This window comes from Scyliorhinus torazame, chromosome 8, assembly GCF_047496885.1.
Source record: "Scyliorhinus torazame isolate Kashiwa2021f chromosome 8, sScyTor2.1, whole genome shotgun sequence".
Lineage (NCBI taxonomy): Eukaryota > Metazoa > Chordata > Chondrichthyes > Carcharhiniformes > Scyliorhinidae > Scyliorhinus > Scyliorhinus torazame.
Genome location: NC_092714.1, coordinates 156038918 through 156058548, shown reverse-complemented (window position 1 = coordinate 156058548; position 19631 = coordinate 156038918). Strand labels below are relative to the sequence as shown.

Below are 19631 nucleotides of genomic sequence, written 5' to 3'. Positions count from 1 at the left end.
AGGTGTAAACTTCACAGTCACCCAAGGCCAGAATCAAACCTAGGTGGGTCCCTGGCGCTGTGAGGCAACAGTGCTGACCACTGTGCCACCAGGGCAATGGTTAACAGCGCTGCCCAATTGAAGGGTATTCATGGCATTCTTCTGAAAGTAGAGACCTTGAACATTGATGAGACTGCCTGAATAAGTGCTCCATCAAAGTGTCAGCTAGTTTTATATAAGTCAAACTTTACAGCTATCCCTGTTATTGCTTTAGATTAAGACATTTGTAGCTTTTCCAATTTCTCAGTTGTGTGATTTGAGCCAGGCAGCTGACAGACCGCTGTGCCCCTCACAGAGGGCTGTAATTCTCAGTGCTATTCAAAGGCAGTTTGTATTGACAGTGAGGAGGTGAGGATTGCTTTGGGAGCTGCTCTGCCATTGGGCTGGACTCAGCACTGTTTCCCTCTCTCTCTGTCTCCATCCTCTGGGCTCAATGCTAAATGCAGTTCGACAAGGTCCTGAAAGTCAAGCAGAGGCCAGGAGAGCAGATTGAGGAAAGGTTGAAGCACTGCTGCCGTGTTGCCCAGTGTGCGGACAGGATGAGATTCTCTGCCGGCCTCGTGTGATTGATGAGAGTGAGTGAAGAGGCTGGAGGGGCGGGGGGAGAGGGCCTCATGTTGTTACATATAGACCAGGACCCGGAGCTGCTGCAACAATCCTCTCGCTGCCGATACATTGATGCGGAACTGAGAGGGGGAGAGGGCCCTGTAACAATGTTACTGCCACAGACACAGCTCAAAACAAGCAGCTCATTAAGTATATCCCCGAATAGAAAATCCGCCAGCCCCAATGTTACACGGAAGCGCCGGAGATCACTGCCTTAACTGGGAAAGCCCCTGGTACATCGGCAGGGCCAGGCCAGGCTTTTTTGGGGGGGGGGGGGGGGGCTGGGGGCTGGGCAGTGGTTGGCTGCTGGGTAGTTACTTTGTGCTGGGCATTGACTGGGTGCTGAACATTGACTGGGTGCCAGGCTGGGCATTGACTGGGTGCTGGGCAGTGACTGGGTGCCAGTTTGAGCAGTGATTGTGTGGTGGGTAGTTACTGGGTGCTGGACAGTGACTGGGTTCTGGGTAGTCACTGGGTGTTGGGCATTGACTGGGTGCCAGGCTGGGCAGTGACTGGGTGCTGGATAGTTACTGGGTGCTGGGCATTGACTGGGTGCCAGGCTGGGCAGTGACTGGGTGTTGGGTAGTTACTGGGTGCTGGGCATTGACTGGGTGCCAGGCTGGGCAGTGACTGGGTGCTGGATAGTTACCGGGAGCTGGGCATTGACTGGGTGCCAGGCTGGGCAGTGACTGGGTGTTGGGTAGCAGTCCATTTTACCAACCAATCAACTAAGTGAACTATTGGAACCAGGTAAAGATTTGTCCTTCACTGTGCTTCTGTGTAACAATAAGCCTTGTGTGTCCAGGTTCATCAAGAGTGCAAGAATGAGACTATGAGCGTGGTCCCACACTCTACCATACCCCATTGGCACGCACTGGTCAATGCTGGTTACTGAAGGTCAATGCTGGTTACTGAAGGTCAATGCTGGCTATTGCTGGTCAATGCTGATTACTGTTGGTCAACACTGGACAACACTGATAACTGCTGATCAACACTGCTAACTATTCGTCAACAATGGTCACTACTAGTCAACACTGGTCAACGGATTAACTACAGGTCAATGAAGGTCAATGCTGTTAATTACTGGTCAACAATGGTCAGTGGTGTGAACTGCTGGTCAACACTGGTTACTACTGGTCAATGCTGATAACTGCTGGTCACGACTGGTCAATAATAGCCAACATTACTGGGAACTATGAGGAGTAGAAGCAATTCGGGTGTTCGATTGGATGGGTATGCAAGATTGGTGCAGCAAACCATTCTCTGCCACCAGGTGAGTAGCAGTTTTGATTTCAGTTCTCTGGCATGTCTGGGTGTGATGGCATTGGGAGGTGTGTGTGTGTGTGTGTGTGTGTGGGTGGGGCGTGGGGGGTGAGGGGATAGATACTGAGCTGCCAAATACTCCCAAATCATCGCTCCCACAATCCGTGCACACAATGAGTCTTCTTGTTGATCAAAATTATTCTTTGAAAAAAGACATTTGTAATGGGGTTAACTGGGGTCAAGATTTGTGGTAGAGAAACCCCAAATTATGTTGTGAAGGCTTGAAGCCGGTGAAGCCCGGCTTGAATTCCATCAGCGTGAAGTTTGTGTGTGGGGAAAATCAGAGAGGGAACAGCAGCTCTGCAGTGTTAGGGGACAGTAATAAACTGCACATCTACTTCCTGTTTCCTGTCTTTATAATCTAATTATCACTTTAGATTATTATTTCTACATGAGAGATGGTTCAAATCTAAGCGATTTACCAGAATATTCAGCGTGAGCAGGATATTGTTCATATTTTGCATGTTAATTTTCTGCCTGTGTGCATTGTGATAAATATCACAAATATCCTTACTTTTACTTCACGTAACAGGACCTGTTTCAGCTTCCTGTCCTTGTCCCTTAACCAGGCATTTTTCTTGGGCCTGCTTTCTGTCCTGTGAACTGTCCCCCTCCTGTATCCTACACCCTGAATTAGCTTCTCCAGAATGGCACGCCTCTTCCAGGTCACCTGCCCTACGTTTTGTGCTGTTGAACATTCTTCCTGGTTTTACTTTTGTACATGTGCGCAGGACCGGTTCCCAGCCTGGAAAGGAGAAAGTGCACCAATTGAACATGTGCAGCCATCCTCCAGCCATCACATGCTCAGCAAACCCCCAAATGGTGAAAAAAGACACAAGTTGCATGTGCGCGGCCATTCTACAATCAGGGCCTGCTGAGAAAAGTAGTCCCCTGTCATGTTCTGTACACTGGCCAAAGTGAATGATGAACTACAGAACATTGTGGGCAGCACGGTAGCATTGTGGATAGCACAATTGCTTCACAGCTCCAGGGTCCCAGGTTCGATTCCGGCTTGGGTCACTGTCTGTGCGGAGTCTGCACATCCTCCCCGTGTGTGCGTGGGTTTCCTCCCGGGTGCTCCGGTTTCCTCCCACAGTCCAAAGATGTGCAGGTTAGGTGGATTGGCCATGATAAATTGCCCTTAGTGTCCAAAATTTCCCTTAGTGTTGGGTTGGGTTACTGGGTTATGGGGATAGGGTGGAGGTGTTGACCTTGGGTAGGGTGCTCTTTCCAAGAGCTGGTGCAGACTCGATGGGCCGAATGGCCTCCTTCTGCAATGTATAAAAAATTTAAAATAAAAATTTAGTTTAAATAATTTATTATAATACAACTGCGTGATGCGATAACTAGGATGAATAAAATAATAAAGTAGTAACCCTAATTTGTTATTGTGGAACTACTGCAAAATGCGTCTATCCTCCAGCACGGCCTACTCCCAACTCCCTGACTACATGGTCACGTGGTGGGTTACACTGCCGCCTGGTGTTCGGAGATCATACATAACATTATGTACAAACTTGCTTTATGCATATTATCACAGTCCCCGACCTTTGACTTTAAGGTAGATCTTTCTTTTCGTTCGGGCTTTTCACAGCATAAGGACATGGACGGCTTCAGTCTCTGAGGAATCGTAAATGGTGCAATCATCAATGAAAATCCCCACTTCTGACCTTATGATGGAAGGGAGGTCATTGATGAAGCAGCTGAAGATGGTCCGGCCTTGGACACTACCCTGAGGAACTCCTGCAGTGATGTCCTGGGGCTGAGATGATTGACCTCCAACCACCACAACCATCTTCCTTTGTGCCGAGTATGACTTCAACCAGCGAAGAGTTTCCCCCTGATTCCCATTGACTCCAGTTTTGTTCGGGCTCCTTGATGCCGCACTCGGTCAAATGCTGCCTTGGTGTCGAGGGCAGTCATACTCACCTCACTTCAAGGTGTTCAGCTCTTTTGTCCATGTTTGAACCAAGGCTGTAATGAGGTCAGCAGCTTAGTGATCCTGGCAGAACCCAAACTGAATGTCAGTGAGCAGGTTATTGCTGAATACGTGCCATTCGATAGCACTGCTGATGACTCCTTCCATCACTTTACTGATGATCAAGAGTAGACAGATGGGGCGGTAATTGGCTGGATTGGATTTTTGTGGACAGGGCGTCTTATCGACTGACCTGATTAATTCTACACACCTTTATGCTTCACCGATGCCTGTGCCTATGTATTTTCGTTGTGTACCTTCTGTTGCCCTATTACCTATTTTCTGTCATGTACTAAATGATCTGCTTGAGTTGCACGCAGAAAAATACTTTTCACTGTACCCGGTACACGTGACAAGAAACCAATCCAATTCAATCCATCCAATGCAAAACAACAAGAACATCATTAACCTCCCCCCCCCCCCCCCCCCTCTCCTCACCAACACCGCAATAACTCAAAGAATAGCCCCTCCAACCCTAGACAACCCCCCATCCTCCCCTATCAGTAAGCAACTAAAGTGAAGAATAAACAGATCCCATCTCTTGTGGAACCCCTCAATCGCCCACCACAAGGTAAACATAACCTTTTTCAAATACAAAAACTCCATCAGGTCCTCCAGCCATACCAAGGCACAGGGCGGAGAGGCTGACCTCCACCCCAACAGGACCGACCTGCGAGCAATCAACGAGGTGAAGGCGAAAACATCTGCCCCGCTCCCGTCTGCAACTCCGGCAAGTCCGACACCTAAATATGTCCCCCAGCGGACTGGGCTCCAAATCCACATGCAGGATCGCCGACTGCTGAAAGACGACCCCCAAACCGTCTCCAACTTTCAGCAGGATCACCATTGTACATGATTGGTCCGATGTCTCCCACACCGCTCACAAACCGCTCATCCACCCCCTCAAACAACCGGCTCATCCTCAATCTCGTCGGGGGCGGCCTGTGCACCACCTTTAACTGTATTAACCCCAGCCTCGCACACGAGGTTGAGGCATTCACCTTCCACAACACCCTCCAATAGAGAAAACCACCCTTGCAAATTCCCACACCTGCATATACTGAAAGGCCCCCCCACGGAATCTCAAACTTCTCCGCCGACTCTTCCAAACTTGCAAACCGCCCTTCCAAATAAGTCCTTCATCCCCCCCCCCCCCCCCCGCTCCTCCCATACCCGAAACTTAGCATCCAGTCTCGCCGACTCAATACATAGGGGCTGGTTTAGCACAGGGCTAAATAGCTGGCTTTTAAAGCAGACCAAGGCAGTCCAGCAGCACGGTTCAATTCCCGTACCAGCCTCCCTGAACAGGCGCCGGAATGTGGCGACTCGAGGCTTTTCACAGTAACTTCATTTGAAGCCTACTTGTGATAATAATAAGCGATTTTCATTTCATTTCATTTTCATGTGATTCTCTCGAACCGGCATCGGCTTCAACCCTGCCCCTAACTTATAATGCTGCCAAAATTGTCTCCATATCTTCAGCATGGCTCCCCCACCAGACGACCTGAATATTTCCCTGGGGCAAAGGGAGCGGTACCGTTGCAAGCGCCCGCAACCCCAACCCCCGACAAGAAAAAATTGCCCTTAATTTCCAAAATGGTTAGGTGGGTTACGGGGATAGGGTGGCGGTGTGAGCTTAAGTAGGGTGCTCTTTCCAAGGGCCGGTGCAGACTCGATGGGCCAAATGGCCTCCTTCTGACTAAAATTCTGTGATTCTATGATAAACGCTGCCAACACCCTCGCACCCCCCCCCCCCCCCCCCCTGCCAATGGAGTCAACGAGCATAGTTTAGATCGACCCATCTTTGGATGCAACACTGTATTTAAATCCCTAAAATTATCTAAAATTAACTGATGTGTGTCCAGACTTGTTATGGCCTCCAACATCCTCTTGTACAAAATTAGGAGGAGAATTTCTTGACAGAAATCTTTGGATCCTCACTGTCTTCAGGTGATGTCCCGGAGGACTGGAGAATAGCCAATGTTGTTCCTTTGTTTAAGAAGGGTAGCAAGGATAATCCAGGGAACTACAGGCCGGTGAGCCTTATGTCAGTGGTAGGGAAATTACTGGAGAGAATTCTTCGAGACAGGATCTACTCCCATTTGGAAGCAAATGGTCATATTAGCGAGAGGCAGCATGGTTTTGTGAAGGGGAGGTCATGTCTCACTAACTTGATAGACAGTAAGAAGTTTTACAACACCAGGTTAAAGTCCAACAGGTTTGTTTCGATGTCACTAGCTTTCGGAGCGCTGCTCCTTCCTTCACCTGAGGAACCTGGTGTTGTAAAACTTCTTACTGTGCTCACCCCAGTCCAACGCCGGCATCTCCACGTCATAACTTGATAGAGTTTTTCGAAGAGGTCACAAAGATGATTGATGCAGGTAGGGCAGTGGATGTTGTCTATATGGACTTCAGTAAGGCCTTTGACAAGATCCCTCATGGCAGACTGGTTCAAAAGGTGAGTCATACGTGATCAGGGGTGAACTGGCAAGCTGGATACAGAACTGGCTAGGTCATAGAAGGCAGAGAGTAGCAATGGAAGGGTGCTTTTCTGATTGGAGGGCTGTGACTAGTGGTGTTCCGCAGGGATCAGTGCTGGGACCTTTGCTGTTCGTAGTATATATAAATGATTTGGAGGAAAATGTAACTGGTCTGATTAGTACGTTTGCAGACGACACAAAGGTTGGTGGAATTGCGGATAACGATGAGAACTGTCAGAGGATACAGCAGGATTTAGATCGTTTGGAGACTTGGGTGAAGAGATTGCAGATGGAGTTTAATCCGGACAAATGTGAAGTAATGCATTTTGGAAGGTCTAATGCAGGTAGGGAATGTACAGTGAATGGTAGAACCCTCAAGAGTATTGACAGTCAGAGAGATCATGGTGTACAGGTCCACAGGTCACTGAAAGGGGCAACACAGGTGGAGAAGGTAGTCAAGAAAGCATATGGCATTCTTGCCTTCATTGGCCGGGGCATTGTGTATAAGAATTGGCAAGTCATGTTGCAGCTGGATAGAACCTTAGGTCACACTTGGAGTATAGTGTTCAATTCTGGTCGTCACCCTACCAGAAGGATGTGGAGGATTGAGAAAGGGAACAGAAGAGATTTACCAGGATGTTGCCTGGTATGGAGGGCATTAGCTATGAGGAGTGGTTGAATAAACTCGGTTTGTTCTCACTGGAACGGCGGAGGTTGAGGGGTCTACAAAATTATGAGGGGCATCGACAGAGTGGATAATCAGAGGCTTTTTCCCAGGGGAGAGGGGTCAATTACTAGGGGGCATAAGTTTAAGGTGCGAGGGGCAAGGTTTAGAGGAGATGTACGAGGCAAGTTTTTTACACAGAGGGTAGTGTGTGCCTGGAACTCGCTACCGGAGGAGGTGGTGGAAGCAGGGACGATAGTGACATTTAAGAGGTATCTTGACAAATACATGAATAGGATGGGAATAGAGGGATATGGACCCAGGAAGTGTAGAAGATTTTAGCTCAGACGGGCAGCATGGTTGGCACAGGCTTGGAGGGCTTAAGGGCCTGTTCCTGTGCTGTACTTTTCTTTGTTTTTTGTTTGTTTTGAGAAGAGATCGGGTGCTCAGGATAAACTTGTTTCCCATGGTGAAGAATTCTAGAACCAGGGGACATAGATTCTAGATAAGTGGCAGAAGGTAGAGGAGACATGAGGAAAACGTTTTCTATGCAGAGGGTAGTGGAAGTCTGGATTTTGCTGCCCGAGTTGCCGTGGAGGCAGGAACACTAAAGTTTTTTAAAGCGTACCTGGATCTGCACCTTAAGTGCTGTAAGCTACAGGGCTCTGGACCAGGTGCAGGATGGTGGGGTTAGAAAGGGCACCTGGCTGTCATCAAATCATAGAATAATAGAATTTACAGTGCAGAAGGAGGCCATTCAGCCCATCGAGTCTGCACTTGCCCCTGGAAAGAGCACCCACTTAAGCCCATGCTTCCACCCTATCCCTGTAACCCAGTAACCCCGCCGAACCCGACTAATGGCAATTTAGCATGGCCAATCCACCTAACCTGTACATCTTTGGACTGTGGGAGGAAACCGGAGCACCCGGGAATCGAACCTGGGACCCTGGAGATGTGAAGCAACTGTGCTAACCACTGTGCTACCATGCTGCTCCTGGGGCTGGCATGGACAAGATGGGCTGAATGCCCTCTTTCTGTGCTGTAACATTTCTATGATTATATGATCATGGTTCCCAGCCCCGACCTATGTGTGGGACCAAGCCCTACCCCATATCGCCATCAGCCAGCTATCCTTCCCCCTTCCCAGAAACCCCACAACCACTTCCTCTCAAAACTGCTCCTCTCAGCATGCTCCCCATTCCCCCATCCATTCACACCTCCCAGGCCCATTGTAACGTGTCCATACAGGCACGGCCAGCCGCAGCCCCTTCCCCCTCCTCATTGCTGTTGTTTGTTGTTATCATGTGGGGTGAATTGAATTGACTGAAGACTGGCATCTGTGATGCTGGGTGAGCTCAGGAGGAGGCTGAGATGGATCATCCACTCGACACTTATGGCTGAAGATAGTTGCGAATGCTTCATCCTTGTCTTTTGCACTGATGTGCTCGGCTCCCCCATCATTGAGGATGGGGATATTTGTGGAGCCTCCTCCTCCAGTGAGTTAGACGTAGAACATTGAACAGTACAGCACAGTATAGGCCCTTCAGCCCACGATGTTGTTGTAGTGATCTTTACATGGGTATGTACAGAAGGGGCTGATGGGAAATGGAAAGACCACTAGGGGGCAACACTGGCGGGTATAAAGTGGGAATCAAGCAGCCCTCAAGGCTCTTTGGCTGATTAGGCTGCGAGGAGAACAAAGGCAGAGATTTAGCTTAGGGCTGCTAGTGTGGTCAGGCCTAGTTGTAGTGTATAGAAAAGTTGTAACCTTTCGACAAGTACAGTTCTTAAAGTAAGAACTCACGCAGTGATTTAAGTTGTGTTACTCAATAAACTTTATGTAAAACTTCTGGACTACTTCGAGCCTTCTTCCGAAAGCCTTTGCTGCAACTGAATTGAATAGCACATGTTACCTGCCATACAGGTAACAAAACAGTTGTGCCGACCATTTATCCTTATCTATGATCAGCCTAACCTACACCCCTTCAATTTACTGCTGTCCATGTGCCTGTCTAAGAGTCGCTTAAATGTCCCTAATGACTCTGACTCCACCGCCTCTGCTGGCAGTGCATTCCACACACCCACCACTCTCTGTGTAAAGAACCTACCTCTGACATCTCACCTGTACATTCCACCAATCACCTTAAAATTATGTCCTCTCGTCACAGCCATTTCCACCCTGGGGAAAAGTCTCTGGCTATCCCATCTATCCATGCCTCTCATCACCTTGTACACCTCTATCAAGTCACCTCTCTGCCTTCTTCGCTCCAGTGAGAAAAGCCCTACCTTTCTTCATAAGACATGCCCCCCAGTCCAAGCAGCATCCTGGTAAATCTGCTCTGTACCCTCTCCAAAGCATCCAGATCCTTCCAATAATGAGGTGACCAGAACTGGACACAATATTCCAAGTGTGGTCTAACTAGGGTTTTATAAAGCTGCAGCAAAACCTCGCGGCTCTTAAACTCAATCTCCCTGTTAATGAAAGTCAACACACCATACGCCTTCTTAACAACCCTGTCAACCTGGGTGGCAACTTTGAGGGATCTATGTACATAGACCCCAAAATCCCTCTGTTCCTCCACACTTCCAAGAATCCTGCCTTTAACCCTGTATTCAGCATTCAAATTCGACCTTCCAAAATGAGTCACTTCACATTTATCCATCTGCCACTTCTCAGCCCAGCTCTGCATCCTGTCAATGTCCTGTTGTAAGCTGCAACAACTCTCAACACTATCTACAACTCCCCCAACCTTTGTGTCATCGGCAAACTTACTAACCCACCCTTCCACTTCCTCATCCAAGTCATTTATAAAAACCACAAAGAGCAGAGGTCCCAGAACAGATCCTTGCGGGACACCACTGGTCACCGACCTCCAGGCGGAATACTTTCCATCCACTACCATTCGCTGTCTTCTTTTGGCCAGCCAATTCTGTATCCAGACGGCCAAATATCCCTGTATCCCATGCCCCCTAACTTTCTGAATGAGCCTACCATGGGGAACCTTATCAAATGCCTTACTGAAATCCATATACACCATATCCACTGCCCGACCTTCATCAATGTGTCTCGTCACATCCTCAAAGAATTCAATGAGGCTTGTGAGGCATGACCTGCCCCTCACAAAGCCATGCTGACTATCTTTAATCAAACTATGTTTTTCTAAATTATCAATGTTTAATTGTCCTCCACCATTCAAGGCTGGGTGTGGCAGGACTGCAGAGCTTGGATCTGACTCGTTGGTTTTGAATCGCTTAGCTATGTCTATCACTTGCTGCTTGTGCTGTTTGAAACATAAGTAGTCCTGTGTTGTAACTTCACCAGGTCGACACCTCATTTTGCCTGGTGTTGCTCCTGGCATGCCCACCTTCACTCTTCATTGAACCAGGGTTGATCTCCAGGATTGGTGGTAATGGTAGAGTGGGGGTTATGCTGGATCTTGAGGTTGCAAATTGTGGTTGAATACAATTCGATGCTGCTGATGGCCCACAGCGCCTCACGGATGCCCAGTCTTGAACTATTTGAAATCTATTACATTTAGCATGGTGGTAGTGCCACACAACATGATGGAGGGTATCCTCAATGTGAAGATGGGACTTCATCGCCACAAGGACTGTGCGGTGGTCACTCCTATCGATACTGTCATGGACAGATGCACCTGCAGCAGGCAGATTGGTGAGAATGAGGTCAAGTATGTTTTTCCCTCTTATTGGTTCCCTCAACACCTGTCGCAGTCCCAGTATAGCAGCTATGTCCTTTAGGACCCAGCCAGCTCGCTCTGTGGTGGTACTACCAAGCCACTCTTGGTGATTGGCATTGAAGCCCTACACCCAGATATTTGCCACCCTCAGTGCTTCCTTCAAGTGGTGTTCAATATGGAGGATTGCTGATTCATCAGCTAAGGGGGAATGATACGTGGTAATCATCAGGTGGTTTCCTTGCCCATGTTTGACCTGATGCCCTGTGACTTGATGGGGTCCAGAGTCCCAGGGTAACTCCCTCCCGACAGTATACCACTAAAGCAGCGAGTGACTGAGCATCTGGTGCGTCCCGGAGGGTGAGGCTTTTGATGAGGCTGCAAATGGGCTCCCACAAGCTATCAAGTACCGGTGTTTGCTGTTCATCCCCGATGATCCTGTTAGTATGGAAAAAATACCTCGGGTGTTCTGCGTGCTGTCCCCAGTCATCGACACCTACCTGAAATGGTTCGGGTTTTCCAATGTGCGGCATTTCAGTTGTTTGATGAGGCCTAGATAAAGTGGCTCTGGTGCGCAGCACATTGCATCGATGGCAGCTGTACTTTATTCTTAACGGCAGTGTAGAATCCGCCAAAGTAGCATGCACGAACCAGCAGGTAGAAAACAATAACAATGTTTATTCGATAATCAATAAGTCTCCACCCCCAGAAGGGTCGCCCTCCTCAACTTGCACCCAGGTTGGGGTTTATATACCAGTGACGGTTCCCCAAATTAAGGGGAAGTTCATATTCCATGGAGGTCACGGGGAATCGGATTGCCCTTATACTGTGACCTCTGTGGGGGTTATAACATTACATTTATTGATGAATCACATTGACTGTAGTGTAAAGTGAGGGTTGGGGATGGCGAAGGTTGTCAATTTAGATTTCCTAACCATTTATGTTTGTTTTCAGAACCCAGTCACAGGACTGCTGCCAGCTAGTATAGATCAGAAAGATGCTTGGGTGAGAGATAATGTCTACAGCATTCTGGCAATATGGGGCCTGGGATTAGCATATCGCAAGAACGCAGACCGGGATGAAGACAAAGCAAAAGCATATGAACTGGAGCAGGTCAGTGAGTGAACTTCTTTCCGAATAGAAACGCAAAATGCCTCTTCCTTCTTTCTGGCTTTAGCTGTTCGAAGAAATAACATTCAGCATCTCGCCTTTAGTTATTGAGCGATTTGAAGAAAACCAATGATATTGGATATCTATTTAAACTATTTTAAAAACCGTCTGTCAGAAAGTGATTTTAACAAGGTCAAGAAACAGAACTGGTTTTCGGCAATTGTAATATATTGTCTTACGGAGTCAATGAGTTACAATTGTAACAGCTACTGTAATGGGGGGAAAGCAGGAACAAAGTTGGATGATCAGCCATGATCATAATGAATGGCAGAGCAGGCTCGAAGCATTGAATGGCCTCCTCCTGTTGCTATTTTCTGAATTTAACGATAGTAATTTGGTAGTACTGTATCGCTGAGAAAAGAGACATTTTTTCTCAAAGTTTTTTGTCTTGCACTCATCAGGACAATTCACAAGAATACCAAACAACAATTTATACTGTATGGGAAGAGAGGTTTGAAAATTGCCTGATTATTAGAGGTGTTGCCATGGAGAATGGTGACTGTCAGTACATTGTCCTGATGAGTGCAAGGCAAAAAGCTTTGACAAAACATGCCTGTTTTTGTTTGGCAATGTTGAATTACTTGGTTGTTTTGCTTTATAAGACATTATGCTGTTTTCCCTAAACATTCATTATTCAGCAGGTTTTACCAAAAAACAATGAAATTAAGTGTGACATCTTTTAGAGTCATTATTGTTCTTACCCTGTGGAGATGTTGGCTTCTGTTCTCAAATATTTGTGATATGCTTTTTAATCAGCTACCTTGAATCTTGGTGAAAAGAGGGACATATTACTGAAGCTTTTCACCTTGCTCTCAACCGGACAAGTACAAGAATGTCAAATTTCAAAGCATCACAACAACTTATACAGCAAGAGAAGAGAGTGCTGATTGGTTGACAAAAGTGACTCTGATTGACTGAGGCTTTGCCATGGACATCATGTTGTGGAGCCAACCAGAAAGCAGGCTGCACTAAACCTGGTATTGTGCAACAAGATGGGATTAATTAATGATCTCATAGTGAAGGTGTCATTAGGTAGCAGTGACAATAATATGTTTGAATTTTGCATTCAGTTGAGGGAGAGATGAGTGGGTTTGAAATTATGGCTGCGATTTAACCACGGTGTTGTGCCAGACGCGGATCTGGACGCGCCAGTTAAATAGCGGGAAGGGCCAAAATTGACATTTGTGCTTGGCATGAAACAGTTTGCTATCTAACTGGCCTGCGAGAACTTAAATCATCAGCTGAAATCCTTCGCAGAAATGTAACATTGAATGACAAAGCAAGTGAGATTGTGAGGACCAAGCAGGCTCAACTGTCGCATTAAAGATAAGAAATAATGGTGGGTCACGAAGGCCGGCTGGCATCGGGAGCAAATGTTGGCCCACCCATGGCCAGCAGGGCAGCCCACGCCTGCCCCTCATCCCCACCCCTCCCATGATGCACGAAGCATGCAGCTCACGATGCCTTCTCTGTGTCCCTGCAGGAGAGGTTGGCCCACAACAGACAGGATACGGCCCAGACGGGCGGTGTGGTGCCAGACGTCAGAGTTCTCACCCCCCTAAGAAGAGCTGGCCCTGGAGTTCGCGGGGGTGGCCAATGACAGATTAGTCACTGACGTAGAGCTTGGCACCTGGCGCAGAGGTGGGGATCTACTGACCCCCACCCAGATGACTTGTCACACGTGAGTTGTTAACGCTAGACAGACTGACCCATACCTCCTACTGACAACAGGTCCATTCTCCTGCAGGATCTCAATCCAATGGTCCTGCCCATGCAGGGTGCTTCCCCCCACCTCCCAAGAGACCACCTTGGAGGGGAGAACCAAGGAGATCACCGTATTCGCGTCACAGCTGTCAACCCCACCCTCCACCAGCACAGATACAGCCACCTCGGTGGGCGAAATTAGTGGTCAGGCTTCTGGGGCACAATCTGGTGAGCACCACACAGTCGCTGCTGCACATCAGGTGAAGGCAGCTCGTCCAGGCGAGATATCAGTTGGAGGGCTGCTGGATCCCAGGACCCAGTTGGATCCCAATCAGATGCTGAGCCTTGGGAACAGGGTTCCCGGGAGCTTATGGAGACGTTCGGGAGCAGCCGGGACATTCAGAGGGAGATGTCAGCAGCACTCCAGGTCCATGGCAGACTGGAGTAGTCCCAAAATTGCTGGAGCAGTCTTGCGGGGTTGAATGGTTTAGTCCTGCATCTTGTTAATATGTTTGTATTGAGCTAATAACTTATCATAGTGAAGATAATAATCGTTTATTGTCACAAGTAGGCTTCAATGAAGTTACTGTGAAAAGCCTCTAGTTGCCACATTCCGGCGCCTCTTCGGGGAGGTGAACCCACGCTGCTGGTCTTGTTCCGCATTACAAGTCAGCTGTCTTAGCCCACTGTGCTAAACCAGCCCCTAGATTGTACTTTTAGAACAAAACATTCATAACTATTATTTACTCGTAAGTATTTTACTTGTCAATGATTATATGACCTTGTTGCTCTCACTATCATTGGTTAAGAAAATGACCATAGGATCAGGAGTGGGACATTCAGCCCCTTGAGGTTGTTGTTGTTTCTCTTCCCACATCCAGTGGTGCACAAGGCACACTTTTACCTATTCGCTGGTCAATCTGCCTTCCTTTTATCTGGCCTGTTGCCAGAGACCTATAGCTTGAGGGTTGCCATTCTGCATCAAGCCTGGTTGACCAGGAATCTCTGCTGCTCCTACCATCTTCCATTGGTGTGTAAGGATTTTGCAGGTTGATACTCAACCTGTTTAGCTGCATTATGAATGTACCTTCTGTGGCCATCAGGACCTGGGATGGAACTCCAAACCAGAGGGATGGATGCTACCCACTGCACACAAGACCTCCCCCTTGCACCTATTATTCAAGTAAATCATATCTGCTCTGTATCTGAATACCATTTACCTGTATTTGTTCCATTTGATTGATGTTTTGATATTTCTGTGAGAGTAAGGTAAAGATTTCCATTATGCCTTATGAGTAAGAATGCTTCCCGCTTTCACTCTTAAATAACTGAACTCTTAATTTTCAGGTTGTGCCAAAGAATCCCTACAGAGCAGAATGCGGCCATTCGGCCCATCGAGTTTGTACCGACCCTCCCGAGGCCCATTCCCCCGCCCTATCCCCGTAACCCCACCATATCTCCACATCTTTGGACTGTGGGAGGAAACCGGAGCACCCGGAGGAAACCCACGCAGACACGGGGCGAATGTGCAAACTTCACACAGTTACCCAAGGCCAGAATCACACCCAGATCCTTGGTGTGAAGCAGCGGTGCTAACCACTGTGCTGCCGCACCACACTTGGATTCTGAATGGTACACAATTTAACTCTTTAAGTCCTGGTGTCATTCCAGTTAATCTGCACCATATATCCTATTGCTCACTTCTGGCTCCATTACTGACACCAGATAATTTCTCTTCAATTATGTATTGGAATATGATCTTTTACCTCACGTGAATGTATGATCCAGACCGCAGAATTTCTGAACTGATTATTTGTTTCCACAGAGTGTTGTGAAGTTGATGAGAGGGCTCCTTCAGTGCATGATAAGGCAGGTATGTTACCCTCATTGGTACAATAATTTTGAAAATTCAGGAAAAAAAACATTGGGCTCTAATTTCCAAGCTTTCCAGTGTTGGATTGGGGGGGTTTCCCCAAAAATATGGGAGGAATCTCTCTTGGAGGTTCCCAGGTCAGGGTTTATCTAGCAATTGCCCAGAAACTTAAACTTCCCTTGGACTATTGCCCTGCACTCTGAACCATCCAACAAAGTGATTTGAATCACAAAATTCAGATGATTCCTACAGGAATACACTAAACGTTAATCGGAAAAATTTATAAGAATTAAAACTGCTTCTAATTTCTGGGTAACTATTCGAAAGACCCAGAACAATCCAATCCCCACGGAACTCTCTCCACATCCCACTTGCCATGGGACTCTCCCCATTCCCCCATTCCCCATGGGATTCTCCTAACACCCCTAACCCCCACGGGGCTCTGCCCACATCCCCCACCCCCACTGGGCTTTCCCACCCTCTGACTAACCACCACCTTGTGGTAACCCCAACCTGCTCACCTTCCATGGGATTTCTCCCACCTGTAGGGGGCTCCTTCCCCCCCCCCCTCCCACCCCATGGAGTGACTCGCACTCCCAGCTCCTGACCTGACCCAACCCCCCGCCCCGTCCAGACCTGACACCCCACTGCCCCGCCCCAAATAAGCACAGTCTAACCTGACCCCAAATCCTCATCCTCCACCTCCCCTCATAGGATTTACCCAACTTAACCTGTCCCCCTGCAGACCCAACCCCTCCCATCCTCACCGAGGTCCAATCCCTCTGCCTGAGGTTCGAATCCCCCCCGCTGCCCGATGCTATTTACCACTTTGAGGAATTTACGGCTCAATGCGTTGATGATGATCAACTTTCCATCCGGAGAGGAAACAAAGTTCACTGTTCGAGTCCATTTGACTCTTCATCAGAAGTCATTGGATTAAATTGGTGAGGAATAAAGTCAGCATTTACGTTTGATGCTATTGGAGATCCTGATTTGTTTACTGTCCCTATCTTCATCAATGAACCCTCTCAAACCCATCCCTAAATATAGTTCTCATTTAAAACATGCAATTCATTTTTAACTAACTTGATTGTGCTTTTTGATGACGTAATAGAGAGTGTTGAGGAGTACAATGTGGTATACATGGACTTCCAGAAGATTTTTGATAAAGTGTTGCATAATTGCCAGCAAAGTTGAATCCCATGAAATAAAAGAGAATGGGCAGGTTCTCTGGTGGCGGAACGGGTGGGAGATGCAAAACGCTGTAGACATTGATGGGACCGGAGGATCCCACGGGCAGCCAACGCCTCCACCGCCAACGGAAAATACGCTGTGGTTAGAAGGGGTGGGGCGGGGGTGGGGTGCGGGAGGGTGTCAGAAAATCCCACCCATAGTTGCAACAAGCCAGGATCATGCTTCCATTTTGAATCACTTTCTTAACCTCCCATGCCGCCTCCAGGCGTTTGTACATACATGATGTCCCCAGGATCACCTGCTCCTGCAACCCCTTTAGAAGTTTACCCCTTATTTTTTATTGTCTCCCCATGTTCTTCCTGACGAAATGTATCACTTCATATTTCTCGACATTAAATATAATTTGCCACCAATTTGGTTGCTGGTCTGCATCTTCTTGAAATCTAACACAAGCCTAATTTTTTATAATATTTCTGAGCTTCGTGCCATCTAAACATAGAATCCAAAGAATCCCTGCAGTGCAGAAGGAGGCCATTCGGGCCATCAGGTTTCTACTGACCCTACCAAGAACACCCCTCCTAGGCTCACACCCCTGCCCTGTCCCTGTAACCCCAGCTAACCTGCACATCTTTGGACTGTGGGAGGAAACCGGAGCACCCGGAGGAAACCCACACAGACACGGGGAGAAAGTGCAAACTCCACATAGGCAGTAACCAAGGCCGGAATTCAACCCGGGTCCCTGGCGCTGTGAGGCAGCAGTGCTAACTATCTGGAAACTTAGAAATTTGTGCCCTGTACATCAGAGTCTGGGTCAATAATATATATCAAGAAAAACACTCTTCCGAATCTTGAACCATGGGGAGCATCATAAATTGTCGTTTGGTACTACAGGACTTGAGTATTGCTGAAAAAAAGAGACATGGGCTGGAATTTCCCATCCCCGACATCGGCAGGCATCGTTGTGGGCAGGCTGGGAATATTTGGAGAGCTGTTATGGCTCACCAAATTCTCCTGTTCCACTCGCAACAATGCCCGCTGATAGCAAACTGGAAAATCCTGGTCATGCTGTCAAAGCTTTCCAACTTGCACTCATCAGGACAGCTCACAATAAATTGCTCACAGGAAAGGGGAACAACAATTTATACTGTGAGAAGAGAGTGCTGATGGTTGGCAAGTGGGTTCTGATTGGTGGAGCCACTGCCATGAAGAATGCAGCATGGAACAGTTAACTGTCCAGTTTTGTTCATATTCTACCTGGGCAGGTCAACTCTGATTAGTCAAGGCATTGACCTGGGGAATGAACCAAGGAATGGCTGTTCCCTAAGTTTTGATATTATGCAGTATAAATTGTTATTCCCCCATTACAGTTGGTAATTTTGTGCAAGCTATTCTAACAGGACAAAATGACCATTTCTCTGTTCTCTCTGTTTCCTGTCACTCAGCTAACTTTTGTATTCATAAACCTCTCTATTTTCTACTCCCATTTTTCTATCTATCCCTTTTATTAAGCGGTGAGCTCCGGATCTGTTTGCTCCACCTTTCCCCCAAATTGGAATATACCTTGACTGTACCCGAACCCTCTCCTCGTTCAATGCAGCCCATTGTACTTTCACTTTCCTGGCAATCTTTGATTCCTGTTGACCTGAGACAAATCCATTCTCATCCCATTGAAATTAGCCCTTCCACAATGAATTATTGTTATTCTGGATTGCTCCTTGCCCTTCGCTGTAGCCCTTGTGTTGCAATGACCGCCGTCCCCTAAGGGTTCTCCTGCCGACACGTGATCCAGATTGCCCACCTCCTTCCCCTGAACCTGATCCAGCAATACCTCCTGTACTGGAACTGGAAACATACTGACATAGAAAATTCTCCTGAACATACTTTTGAAACTCTTTATCCTTCTGTCTCCTGTACACTATAACTATTCCAATTTTGAACTAGGGTGTCGAGCGGCACGGTGGCACAGTGGTTTAGCCCTGTTGCTTCATAGCACCAGGGTTCCGGGTTCGATTCCCACTTGGGTCACTCTGCGGCGACTGCACGTTCTCCCCGTGTCTACGTGTGTTTCCTACGGGTTCTCCGGATTCCTCCCACAAGTCCTGAAAGACTGTTGTTGGGTGAATTGGACATTCTGAATTCTCCCTCTGTGTACCCGAACAGGCGCCGGAATGTGGCGACTAGGGGATTTTCACAGTAACTTCATTGCAGTGTTAATGTATACCTACTTGTGACAATAAAGATTATAAGATTATAATTATAAAATCCCCCTTAAAACTATTCTATAGTTTTGTACCTCTGTGTAATTTCTTGTAGATTCATTCCTTTATGTCATTCCCACTAGTTTGTTAAGTAATTGGGTATAAATAACAAACAGACTTCTGCTGCGGGATTCTCCGTCAGCGGGATCCTCTGCTTTGCCAGCAGCGCACTCACACCTGCGGGTTTCCCGACGGCGTGGGGTGGGCACAATGGGAAACCCCATAGGCTGGCTGCAGGAACGGAGAATTCCGCTGCCGCTGCTGCACTGCGCCGGAAAATGTGGCTGGCGGGATGGAGAATCCCGCCCCTGGTCTTCATAAATCAAGGCCTAGAGTACAAAAACAAGAAGGTTATACTGAACCTTTCTAAAAACACTGGTTCCGTCTCAGATATTGAACCCCGTCCAGCGTGCCACACTTTAGGAAGGATGTGGAGGCTATGGAGGGAGAGTGCAGAAAATAATCATGAGAATGGTTCCGGGGATCAGAAACTTCAATGATGTGGATAGATTGGAGAAGCTGGAACTGTTTTCCTTGGGGAAGAGAAAGCTGAGAGAAGATTTGATCGAGGTGTTCAAAACCATGAGGGGTTTGGACAGAGGAGATAGTGAGAAACTGTTCACATTTGTGGGAAGATCGAGAACTAG

The 19631-nt window shown here is 47.6% G+C and overlaps 1 protein-coding gene across 5 annotated transcripts in view; it reads left to right on the top strand.

Moving 5' to 3' along the window:
• Positions 1–455: 455 nt before the first annotated feature.
• Positions 456–19631, top strand: part of LOC140428213 (phosphorylase b kinase regulatory subunit alpha, liver isoform-like) — a 265545-nt gene continuing 246369 nt past the window's right edge. The window contains exons 1-4 of one of the 5 annotated variants that reach the window (XM_072514418.1): positions 456–614; positions 1451–1918; positions 11740–11898; positions 15485–15532. In XM_072514418.1, the coding sequence (XP_072370519.1) occupies positions 1841–1918; positions 11740–11898; positions 15485–15532 (285 nt within the window). In that variant the 5' untranslated portion in view covers positions 456–614; positions 1451–1840. Of the gene's footprint in view, positions 615–659; positions 879–948; positions 1919–11739; positions 11899–15484; positions 15533–19631 lie in introns of those variants that run through there. The other 4 variants (XM_072514420.1, XM_072514421.1, XM_072514422.1 and 1 more) reach the window with 4 other exon arrangements.